At 39.4% G+C, this 12,369-nt stretch overlaps 2 protein-coding genes across 20 annotated transcripts in view; one reads left to right on the forward strand and one right to left on the reverse strand.

The window, feature by feature from the left end:
* AAGAB (alpha and gamma adaptin binding protein) overlaps window positions 1–12,369 on the reverse strand; it is a 308,159-nt gene that overhangs the window by 67,031 nt on the left and 228,759 nt on the right. The window lies entirely within an intron of this gene.
* The window catches only part of IQCH (IQ motif containing H), a 237,670-nt gene that overhangs the window by 3,845 nt on the left and 221,456 nt on the right, over window positions 1–12,369 (forward strand). For 13 of the 17 annotated variants that reach the window (XR_014817110.1, XM_084978737.1, XM_084978733.1 and 10 more), the window contains exons 2-3: window positions 5,842–5,964; window positions 7,404–7,495. Coding sequence is in view for 9 of the 17 variants with exons in the window: in XM_084978737.1 (XP_084834863.1) it covers window positions 5,842–5,964; window positions 7,404–7,495 (215 nt within the window). In the remaining 8 variants the exon portion in view is untranslated. The remainder of the gene's footprint in view (window positions 1–5,841; window positions 5,965–7,403; window positions 7,496–12,369) is intronic. The other 4 variants (XM_084978807.1, XM_084978777.1, XM_084978766.1 and 1 more) reach the window with 1 other exon arrangement.

Here is a 12,369-nt window from a genome sequence, read left to right on the forward strand (position 1 = left end):
GGGGGTAGGGCCCAACGATCTGTTTTTACCAGCCTTTTGGATAACACTGATGCACCCTCAGGTTTGAGACCTACTACTTTAGATTGTGCTGTGAAATATAACCATGTAAAATACGAATTCAATGAAAAAAATCACAACAATCAAAGTTAACATAGTATTTACCAGATATCATGCATGGTTCTAAGTGCTGTATATATTAAACTCATTTAACCCTTAAAACAAGGCTATCAGATAAGTACATGATTTTTTCACATTATGGAAAGGAAACTGACCAAAGATGAATATTATAGGTGGACTCATATACATAGAAAATGCCAGCAATCTTAAACCTTTTCAATCCATCAATCCTGGTATGAAAAAGAAACTTCCCTTGCCCCCTTTTGCCGCTTTAGATTTTTGTTGTTGTTGTTGTCTTTTGTCTTTTTAGGGCTGCACCCGCAGCATATGGAGGTTCCCAGGCTGGGGGTGGAATCGGAGCTGTAGCTGTTGGCCTACACCACAGCTCACGGCAATGCCGGATCCTTAACCCACTGAACGAAGCCAGGAATCAAACCCGCGACCTCATGGTTCCTCGTTTCTGCTGCACCATGATGGGAACTTCCCTTTTAGATATTTAAATTCTGCCTTTTCCACTGAACTTTCACCAACCATTAGCTTTGTATGTTTACAAATATACATTTGTATATTTGTAGATATTATATATGTACTGATTAATGGTTAGGCATAAAGGCTTTGGATTCAGATTTGAATAGTTTCACCAAAAATGAGCTGTGCTACCTTGCACAGGTTACTTTAAATCTGATTCCCTCAAGCATAAACTGAATATAATAATGTGAACTCTCTCTTAGTCTTGTAAGGATTAAAATATAGGATAATAAAGTATGACACTCCATATATATGAATTATTATTATATCTGGTCTCTTACTCTTTAATATGCTTAGTTTTGTGTATGTCCTATGTTGTGTTAAATATTAGCTTGTGTTTTATTCGAAGTTGATGAAAGAAAAGGGAAAATTAATTTTAACCCATCTTTTTCACCAGGACTACTCCATTCTTAACTAGAACTCTACAGATGTTTGCTATTTGGCAAACAAGGTTGCCTTGTTTCCCTGTTACAAGCTGATTTTCGGCATATCCCACTTGACCTGGCACAGGATTGGGCTCATAGATCCTGGGTGACTAGATAATGAAACTCAGTCTCCAATAGTTTATGTTCTGTTTAAAAATGAATGGAGCAGAAGTTCCCTGGTGGTCTAGCTGTTGGGACTTGGTGCTTTCACTTCTGTGGCCTGTGTTCAGTCTCTGATCTGGGAACTGAGATCCCACAGCAAACCTCTGCACACAACAGCCAAAAAAATTACAATAATAATGGAGCTGTATGGATATTATTATTATTTAGAAAACATAATAGATGGCACTAATTAATACTAATAGTAATGTTTTTTACAAAATGTCCAAATACTTAAGAGAGGGAGTTTCTGTTGTGACTCAGTGGGTTACAAACCCAACTAGTATCCAGGAGGATATGACTTCAATCCCTGGCCTCAGTCAGTAGGTTAAGGATCTGGCATTGCCATCTACTGTGGTGTAGGTCACAGACGTGGCTCAGATCCGGTGTTGCTCTGGCTGTGGTGTAGGCCAACAGCTGCAGCTCCAATTGGACCCCTAGCTTGGGAACCTCCATATGCCTTGGTTTGGCCTTGAAAAACAATAACAAAAAAAATTCTTTAAATACAAGAAGAGAAAAATCTTTAAATACAAATAATCAGTGTTCTTTGTGTGACTTATTAAGAAAAAAAAATGTACTTTCTACATTTGGATTTTCCAGGATAGTTCTGATTTAAAACATTCTTTCCCAATCAGATCAATCAGATCAGTATCAAAGTCCATTTTTTCTTTTTTTTCCTTTTTGTTTTTTTTTTGTTTTTGTTTTTTGGCTGCACTCATGGCATGTGAATTTCCCAGACTGGGATTGAACCCACAGCATAGCAGCAACCTATTGCAATGACAACACCAGATCTTTTTTTTTTTTTTTTTTTGTCTCTTTAGACCTGCACCTGTGGCATATGGAGGTTCCCAGGCTAGGAGTCGAATTGGAGCAGTAGGCTCCACCTACACCACAGCCACAGCAATGCCAGATTCGAGCCAAGTCCGTGACCTACACCACAGCTCATGGCAATGCTGGATCCTAACCCACTGAGCAAGGCCAGGGATTAAACCCACATCCTCATGATGCTAGTCGGGTTCATTAACCGCTGAGCCACGACGGGAACTCCACAACACCAGATCTTTAAGCCACCACACCACAAGGGAACTGCCATGTTTTCATTTTTGATTCAGGAAATATGATTACCATCCCCACATAGAGGTCTATGCGGCAGCATTTTGTTAGCTACTTCTTTCACTTTCAAGTATGTAATTCAGACCTTTAGGAGTTTAGCTGGGTCTTTCCTCAACTTAACAGAATACTGAGGTTTTACCACATTAATAATAATCATTCTAATTAAAAGAGTAGCTAGTGTTTATTGAAAGCCTGGCCCTGTTCTGAGAGCTTAGATAAATGATCTCCTAACAGCTACTCTAGTAGGCAGGTATTATTTTTAGCTGCAGTTTACAGAAGAAGAAACTAAGATACAAAGACATAAAGTAACTCACTCAAAGTAATCGAGAGGTGTGTGCTGGTCCTTAAATAGGCATGGCACATCTGTGAAACAATCTTGAAGTGTGGTGGTGACTCTGGGAAGTTTCCTAGATGCTTTCTTTTATTATTACCTCTTAGAAGCTTTGTGTTTATACTTTATCAATAAAAATGCAGGGTCTTTATATCTTTATAAATACTTGTTTGACCCAACTGTTAAACATGTGTTTGTGCAACCAAGACAACCACGTCTTACAATCAAATTAGCTTTTAAATGACTCTTGGAAATCATATTTCAAAAACCCAACAGTTGTATGTTAACACTGACCTTATTGGTTGGAAATACTGAAGCTAATTGATAACTCAATATTATCACTGTCTCTCTTATCAACACTCTGTCTGGTTTGCCAAGAGCATGCAATATAAAATTGAATGGGGAAGCTATGAGAATGACTCAGCCAAACTCTTATCTTTGGCAGAGATGAATAAAATGGAATTATGAGACTGCTTTTTGACAGAGTCTGGTGGCATGTCTTTTTTAAATTCTAGAGCAACTCTTGCCTGCATTAAGTCTTTCAAGGACTTCTTATTAAGTAGCCCTGTTCCCAAACTGTCAAAATAATAATCTTCCTCCACGTGGGAAATTATGGAAAGCAATGCATTTGATAATCACAGAAATAATGAGTGACAGAGAAAATTTCATTATGGTAGATTGGATCTATTTGAAGAAAGAATGGAGATTTAGAACTTCATCTCTTTTTACTCAGGTCTGGTGAAACATTTCCTACAGTACTTGTCTCTATTGCAATTACACAAACAGATGTGCGGTTACTAAGAGGGGAGAAGAAAATATCTGGCAAGGAAAGTAAAAAGCTCTTGAGAAAGATTAAGAGAGCAATTCAAATCAATGAACATTTACCAAGTGCCAGTTTCATGCGAGGCGTTTCACTAGGTTTTACAATTCAGGAGAAGAGAATTAACATTTGTTCAGTGCCCTCCTATGTGGCTGGCCCTGTACAAAGCACTTTATATGCTTTAATTTTATTCTTGTCACTATCCTGAGAGGCAGAATATGTATCTCCATTTTAAAGGTAAGAACACTAAGGCTCTAAAGAGTTAAGTAAGTTTGCCAATCTCAGTTTAGTAAACTAGAATTCTCATTCATAGGTTGGGTTCCAAAGCCTCTATTCATTCATTTTCATACCCATTGCCTTGTTTTCATTCCACAAGTCTGTGGAGTAATTTTTTTTTTTCTTTTACTTGGTGAGGAAACTAGAGCAATGAGGATGGTGTGCATGGACATTGTATAGAACATTGTAATCGAACATGGAATTTTGTTTATCTGTTATGTTATTATTATGTTTATCATTGTGTAGGACGTTGCATAGAACTTTGTAATAGAACATGGAATTATGTTTATCTGTTATTATGTTTATCATTGTATAGAACTTTATAATAGAACATGGAATTATGTTTATCTGTTCCAAAGCTACTACTATGTACCAGACCTATTACATACAACTCTATGAAGTCATCTAATTGTCTGTACAAAGTAGATAAAGAAATCAAGTGCGGTTCCCCAATAAATTAATCAAGTGCAGTTTTCGTTCCCACTAGCAGTTGACAGGCATAATTACAGAATGATACACAAAGCTACAAATACAAGAGCCACAAGAAGGAAATTCAGTACATTCAAAAGTTAACCCCCCCAAAAAAAAATTAAAAAAAAAAAAACAGCCAAAAAAACGACATGGACCTGGAAGTGGGCTTGCCCTTGAACGGCCTCTTTGTACTTTTGCCATGTCTTTAAAGAATAAATCAGCTTGCAGCAGTAATTTGGACAAAACAATAGAAAGAAGTACATCTTCATCCTTAGTGCCTACCAGCAGAGTAGGTGTGTTCAGATTTCAATCTGTGAGCCCTGAAGGCTCTACATGATAATTTGTGCAGAGTACAAATGACCAGATGTATCTGCCAGACTGTGATGCCCATCAGTGAAAAGATGCAAATGTTTTTTGATCTTTTGAGTACTTGGCTCCTTGGGAATATTCAAGAGTAATCGATAGCATAGGCTGGATCCATGTGTAGGTCCAGTTGTATTAACAGAGAAAAGGTAACTGTTTCAAAATGCCTTTAGCAACCCAGTCTGCAGATTGTTATTGGTGTGACTATTCCTGAAACAGGTGTTGGGCTCATAAATTTACATAACAAAATGTTTCTCTAGTGGCAGCAGCCCATACAATAATTGGTGCCATCTGTATTTATCTGTTGAAGTTTGGTTGCTAATATGAATGCTGAGAATCTTGTGCTGTCTAATTTCATAACTCCCATTTTATTCAGAAGGTACTTGATGTTGGAGAAATATTCATCATTTGCAAGGAAAAATACAAATTGAAGGAAAATGTTTTTTTTAAATGATTTTTATTTTTTCTACTGTAGCTGGTTTACAGTGTTCTGCCAATTTTCTACTATACAGCAGGGCGACCCAGTCACACATACATATATACATTCTTTCTCTCACATTATCCTCCATCATGCTCCATCATAAGTGAGTAGATATAGTTCCCAGTGCTATACAGCAGGATCTCATTGCTTATCCATTCCAAAGGCAATAGTTTGCATTAATCCCCAAATTGAAGGAAAATGTTAAAGTAATAACATTATGTTGCTGTTTCTTCATGGATCATTTTCACTTCTGACTAAACAAAATTAAGGCCACACCTATAGAACTGCTTCTTCAGAGCAGTAAGGGGAGGATCTAGCTAGAATGGAAAACCAATAGGTCCTGTCATCATATTTACAGTTCTCTTTTGAAAGGCACTGCTTTCACTAGAACCTCTATTTGCCGAAAGCTTTGTTGAAATCAGAGTTGGGCTCAAACTTCTCACTGTATCTGACTCAACTGCTTTACCACCTGAAAAAGCAGAAGCTATTTGACTTGCAATTTTATCTTGGATCCAACTTGGACAAATATGAAACTGTATGAAAGCTTAGTTTTCCAAAATCTGAAAGATAATATGTGGAGCGTCTAATAAAGTATATCTTAGAACCATAAAGACAGTCCTTTTCAATGAACACCATCTTTAGAATCAACTTTATTGTCTCTAGCAATCCAAGCAAATTACAAAACTTTAAGATAAAGAACTGTTTTAGATGGATGATGTACATATTCTTTTGTTATTTTGTGTTTTTCTACCTTTAGGTCCATGAAGACCTTTATCAACTAAGGGAGAAATTAACCAATTTCCCTCCTGAGGAAAAACGTGAGACTCTAGACATTCAGAATCTTGAAACAGCCATCAAAAGGACTGAAATGGGGTTAAAAGTAAGTAGAGCTGTAGATATTAAATAAAATCCTAGAAGGAGACAAAGATTCCTTGAGAATAAAGAACTGTGGGATTTTCACAGGCTCCTGTGTAATTCCGTTAACAGAGGCGGGCTCTGGTTGGTCATCAGCTTTTTCATCCTGATCTTTTTTTTAAAAATGATCATTATTTGTACCGTTTCTTAAATTCCATATAAGTGATGTCATATGGTATATTTGTTTCTCTGTCTGACTTACTTCAGTTATATGATAAGGTGGAGGTCCATCCACGTTGCTGTAAATGGCATTATTTCATTCACTTTGCTGTACAGCAGAAATTAACATAATGTGAATCAACTATCCTTCAATAAAATTATATTTAAAAAATGATTATTAACTGATTGACTTACATCTTGTCACATTCCATAAAGAATCTGAGGCATTGATAATATTTGATTATACAGTGTTAACCCCTAAAATGGTGTTTGATAAAAAGACTTTAGAATTTTAAAAATAACTATATTAGTCCAATAATATGCCTGACAAAAAAAGGATTCATACCAATACATTGCAGGAAGTTTCTATCAGATGCACCAGGATTCTGAAAAATCAGAGTTTACTTTTCCCTGATAGCTTAAGTATTTTGACTTTAGTCATCTTTGTAATGTTGTGATCCAGCACATAAGACTGGAAATAGGAAAGAAATCTACCAATTTTGGACCAGCGAGATACAACAAAAATACTAATGCTTGCTTGAAATATATGTGGACTTCATCATTATAGATATACCTAAGGGCATGGAAGAATCCAATCTTCAGACCAGGATCATGTTCACATATAACATAAGACTCTATCGGCACATGGGTCCAAAGAAAGACCATCTCCCTCTTCAAGACCTCGATCAGTGTCTCTGCTCTTGCTTTTGACTTTCACTTTACCCTGTTATCAGCTTCCTAGCTCAAATCCTGAGGCTATGAGAGGAGGAATATTCTGTTGCCTCATCAGACTTGCATGCCATTGTCCTACATTATCTGACAATGAGAGGGCTGGACCCAGCTGGAGTCTTCGGGTTGGCCATTTTAAATAATCTTGTTACCTAAAGGCCAAACTCTCTCCTCAGCTGCTTGCTTGAAGTTCCATAGAGAAAGACATCACTCCATGTCTGTATTGCCTGGCAAGTTTCCCTGGCTGGGGAGTAAACTGACTCTGGTGCAGTGTCATTTGTGAACAGTGCTACAGGTCACTTAAGCTTTGAGTCTAATCGTTTATTATGCTTTTTTGGATAAAGTAATTTGGCTTTGAGAGGCCTAATGATACCTTAGGCTTGTAATGAACACATAGCATGTTGTCTCTTCTGGCTTAATTACACCATTCTGAGCGTTAACCTAATGAAATGAAGTAAATTAGCTAAGTAGCTCAAGTCCACTCTAATGGCCTAAACTTTAACTTTTCTGTGACAGATTCACATTGAGAAGTATTTAAATGTTGTACACCAACACGTCTTAACAACCCCTATTAATGACAACTTATCTTCTTCTCATGCTTCCAAATGGTAAGTAAAATAGCCATTTTTGGGTCCAAATAAGTCCAATTAAATTGTTTTTCTTTAGGGCCGCACCCTAAAAAAATATGGAAGTTTCCAGGCCAGGAGTCGAATCAGAGCTACAACTGCCAGCAAATAACACAGCCACAGCAATGCGGGATCCAAGCCATGTCCGAAACCTACACCACAGCTCACAGCAATGTCAGATCCTTAACCCACTGAGCAAGGCCAGGGATTGAACCCACATCCTCATGGATACTAGTCAAATTTGTTTCCACTGCACCACAACGGTAACTCCCAATTTAACTATTTCTTAAAAATAATATCAGGTGAGGAATTCCCACTGTGGCACAATGGGATCTGTGGTGTCTTGGGAGCGTGGGGTCACAGGTTCGATCCTGGCCCCAGCACAGTGGCTTGAGTCATAGCTGTGGCTCGGGTCTGAATCCTTGCTATGGGAATTCGATGTGCCATGGGGTACCCAAAAATGGAAAAAACAACAACAACAAAACAAAGCAAAACTCAGGTGAGATGACTGTAAAAAAATTTCATTGGCTTTATTCTTATCTGTTCTACCAATTTCAATAGAAGTTTTGGGTAAGAAGTTAATGGCAGAATCTGGATATTTTTTTTTTTTGTCTTTTTGCCATTTCTTGGGCTGCTCCCGCAGCATATGGAGGTTCCCAGGCTAGGGGTCCAATTAGAGCTGTAGCCACCGGCCTACACCAGAGCCACAGCAACTTGGGATCTGAGCCACGCCTGCAACCTACACCACAGCTCACGACAATGCCGGATCCTTAACCCACTGAGCAAGGCCAGGGATCGAACCCGCAACCTCATAGTTCCTAGTTGGATTCGTTAACCACTGAGCCACGACGGGAACTCCCAGAATTTGGATTTTAATAGAGTTTATTCTATGTTACTTTTATTGTATTCTAATGCTTAACACCAGGACAGATATTTCAGGGTCCTAGTCTTGGTGTTATATCTTTTTCATTTTAGCAAAAGCATATACAAATTTCAACTCCTAAAGGAAATAGTTTAAAGCAAATCCTTTTTTTTTTTGCTTTTTTTGCTTTTTCTAGGGCCGCTTCTGTGGCATATGGAGGTTCCCAGGCTAGGGGTGTAATCAGAGCTGTAGCCACAGCCTACACCACAGCCACAGCAACTTGGGATCTGAGCCACGCCTGCAACCTACACCACAGCTCACGACAATGCCGGATCCTTAACCCACTGAGCAAGGCCAGGGATCGAACCCGCAACCTCATGGTTCCTAGTCGGATTCATTAACCACTGAGCCACGACAGGAACTCCAGCAAATCCATTTTTACCCTATTCAGATCACATGGTACTTCTATAGTTTTTAGCCTCTCATATGTGCTTTACTGTAAAGATGACTTTGGTAGCCAGGGTAAACAAAACAAATATAATAAAACTTGCTTGAAATACTCAATATGTAAGAGATCCTAAGAGATGACTTACTAAAATTAGGATTGAGTTCATGAGAAAGGCCTTTCCTCACTTTGGAGCTTCTTACATCCAGGCCTTCTGAATTTGAGTGTATGTAGATTAAGATTTTGTACTAAGCAAAAAATCCCTGTGGCCCTATTTGCATCATAAACATACAGGAAGCATAAGTGAATCATATCAGACAGCAATGTCAAGTTTAAGAGAACACACATGGAAACATGGACATCAGGAGACACAGTCAATTCCCAGCTCCCAGTGGTGGGGAGCAGAGCCTTAGGTGCACTCTGTACCTCTCTCCCTATCTCCCATCTGAAGTGCCACCAGCATCCATCCTCCCTTGGCAGAGGCAACCTTTCCTTAGTCTGTCTAGTTTTTAGTCACTTAGATCTTAGATTTTTAACACTGGGAATAACAGTATTGCTTGCAAATAGGTTAATACACATAATCTTTTTTTTTTTTGGCCATACACACACCATATGGAAATTCCCAGGCCAGGGATCAAATCTGAGCCACAGCTGCAGCAATGCCAGACCCTTAATCCACTGTGCCATAGCAGGAACTCCTACCTAATCTTTTAAAACAAGGAAGCTGGGAGTTCTCTTGTGGCACAGCAGGTTAAGGATCTGGTGTTGTCACTGCAGTGGCCGGGGTCTCTGCAGTGGCTGGTTATTTATTACTTATAAATACATAAATAAATAAAACAAAGAATCTGTAGGGAAAACAATGAAAGGGATGCTTGGAGAAGAAAATATTGGAGGTTACTTTACCAACTTATATTGACTCAATTCTAAATCAAGAGAGCCATACAAGGGCAAAGTGGGAGACCTATTCAGATGGCAGCCAGGAGATATGTAGCAGGTGGGGAATGTGTGGCCAAAGGATGGAGTGAGCAAACAGCAATAAGAAAGGGGGGGGAGGGGAAGGGGTTCCTGTCATGGCGCAGTAGAAACCAATCCGACTGGGAACCATGAGGTTGTGGGTTCAAACCCTGGCCTCACTCAGTGGGTTAAGGATCTGGCGTTGCCATGAACTATGGTGTAGGTCACAGACATGGCTCGGCTCTGGTGTTGCTGTGGCTCTGACATAGGCTGGTGGCTACAGCTCTGACTGAACCCCTGGCCTGGGAACCTCCATATGTCGCAGGTGCGGCCCTGAAAAGACAAAAAAAAAAAAAAAAAGAAAGAAAGAAATAAAAAAGAATGGAGCAGATGAAGAAAGTAAATGGAGAAGAGAGGTCTGTCACCAAATCTAATGAAAGTTCTGTCCTGTCTCCAGCTTCCTCTTTGTCCTCTCATCTTGACAAAGAACAGAAGCTAGGCTGTAGATCTGCAAGCTATGATAGCTGAAAAGAGCCAACTAAGTAGCAGAGAACCAAACGGAAAGAGAAACCTTTGGTTGTACAATTCTTCTTTCTGCCAAGGGGGTGTCCTTGATATTCTTAGGGCCTGAGAGAGTGAAGGGAGACCTTAACATGGTGTGGAGCTGGCTCCCAGAAGTGGTCCTTGGATCCTTTCTTTCCCATTTGATACAGTAATACAATCACTGGCCCTCTTATCAGGAAATGGGAGCCTGACAAGTTCATAGGAGCCCTACAAGCCTCAGGGAGCATCTCAGTCATAGCTGTGGATTTCGGGTGCTAACATGACACACAGTTTGAAAATGAAATGAAGTCACTTATGATGGAGACTGATAATGTGCGAAAATAGAATGTGTACATGTATGTGTAACTGGGTCACCATGCTGTACAGTAGGAGAAAAAAAGCGTATTGGGGAAATAACTATTAAAAAATAATAATAATAAAAGAAAGAAAATGAAATGAGATGTGCTAAGGTCAAAAACTGGAGAAGAGTCCAAATTGGGTCTTCAAAGGAAGCAGGCCCCAGGCAGGCCCTGGGAGTGGCAGTGTAAGTCTCAGGGAGCTGGCTTAGGGAGGAAGAGAAGTGGCGACAGCAGACGGAGAGGGAAAACATGAGACCAAGGAGATCACGGATGATCATCTGTGACTATAACGTTCCCAGGTAGACAGTCACACCTGGTTCTGCCCTTGCAGGGGTGCCCCAGAGACTGGAGCCCCTTGGCTTCGGAGTCTGCTATGGCCTTTCTGGGAGATTACATGCAAGGCAGATGGCAGAACCCAGAATTCCTTTGGTTCACATGTCTGGGATGAGCAGGACTGGCCAATTCATTGCATTTTTCTTTTGAGGTTCCATGACAAAGTCCTTAAAATGCCTGAGTAAGAAGGAGCTTTTTTATTACCGATGGCACGAATCACTGAGAAACAGGTTGCTTAAACTCAAAACTGATTAGGAAGTCAAAGAGGGAGACACAGATTCAGGAAAGTTTCAAGCTGGGACAAAAGCTGGTCCTGGCCCTTGCACCAGTCAAAGAATTTAGGTGTTCCCGCATAATGTGTGTTGCTTATTTCGTTATAAATATTTATCATAGAGTGAATTATTACAAAATACACCAACATAGAAGTATTTAAATAATGAGATAAAGATGAAATAAACCGTTTGAAATTGTTCACTTTATTAACAGCACAAAGCTTCCTTCTCATGTTAAAAAGGTTATTATTTATAATGTTTTGGTTTCTTTTTTTTTTTTTTTTTTTTTTTTTTTTTTTTTTTTTTTTTTTTGTCTTTTTTTTTTTTGTCGTTGTTGTTGTTGTTGTTGTTGTTATTGTTGCTATTTCTTGGGCCGCTCCCGCGGCATATGGAGGTTCCCAGGCTAGGGGTTGAATCGGAGCCGTAGCCACCGGCCTATGCCAGAGCCACAGCAACGCTGGATCCGAGCCGCGTCTGCAACCTACACCACAGCTCACGGCAACGCCGGATCGTTAACCCACTGAGCAAGGGCAGGGACCGAACCCGCAACCTCATGGTTCCTAGTCGGATTCGTTAACCACTGCGCCACGACGGGAACTCCCCTGTTTTGGTTTCTTAATCTTGTTAATCATGACAACTTTATATTGGTTGTAACTAATATCCCAAAACATACTCTAAATTTAGCTGTGAGTCAGCATTGAGGCTGGGTGGATGTGAGCCCATATTGTAGTTTATCTTCTGGATACTTTTTAAGTTTGGGGAGTTTTAGGGGGCTGGTTCTTCGTAAGTTTGATTGGTTGATCATCATTTTTACATTTTAATATGATTGAAGAAAAGCTCATCCTGAAGAGAAGCTAGAAGGAAAACTGTCAGTTCTTCCATTTTCTTTTTTTTTTTCACTGATGCTTGTTATCATTATCATCAAGATACAGAGTGACTTTTTGCAGGATCTTTTTTTTTTTTTTTTTTTTTTTTTTTTGTCTTTTGTCTTTTTAGGGCCACACTCTTGGCATATGGAGGTTCCCAGGCTAGGAGTCTAATCAGAGCTGTAGCCACTGGCCTACACCACAGCCACAGCAACTCTAGAT

This window comes from Sus scrofa, chromosome 1 (genome assembly GCF_054392235.1).
Source record: "Sus scrofa isolate SSC_HxYL_T2T_F1_AM1 chromosome 1, Sscrofa_HxYL_maternal_Yorkshire_Landrace_v2.0, whole genome shotgun sequence".
Lineage (NCBI taxonomy): Eukaryota > Metazoa > Chordata > Mammalia > Artiodactyla > Suidae > Sus > Sus scrofa.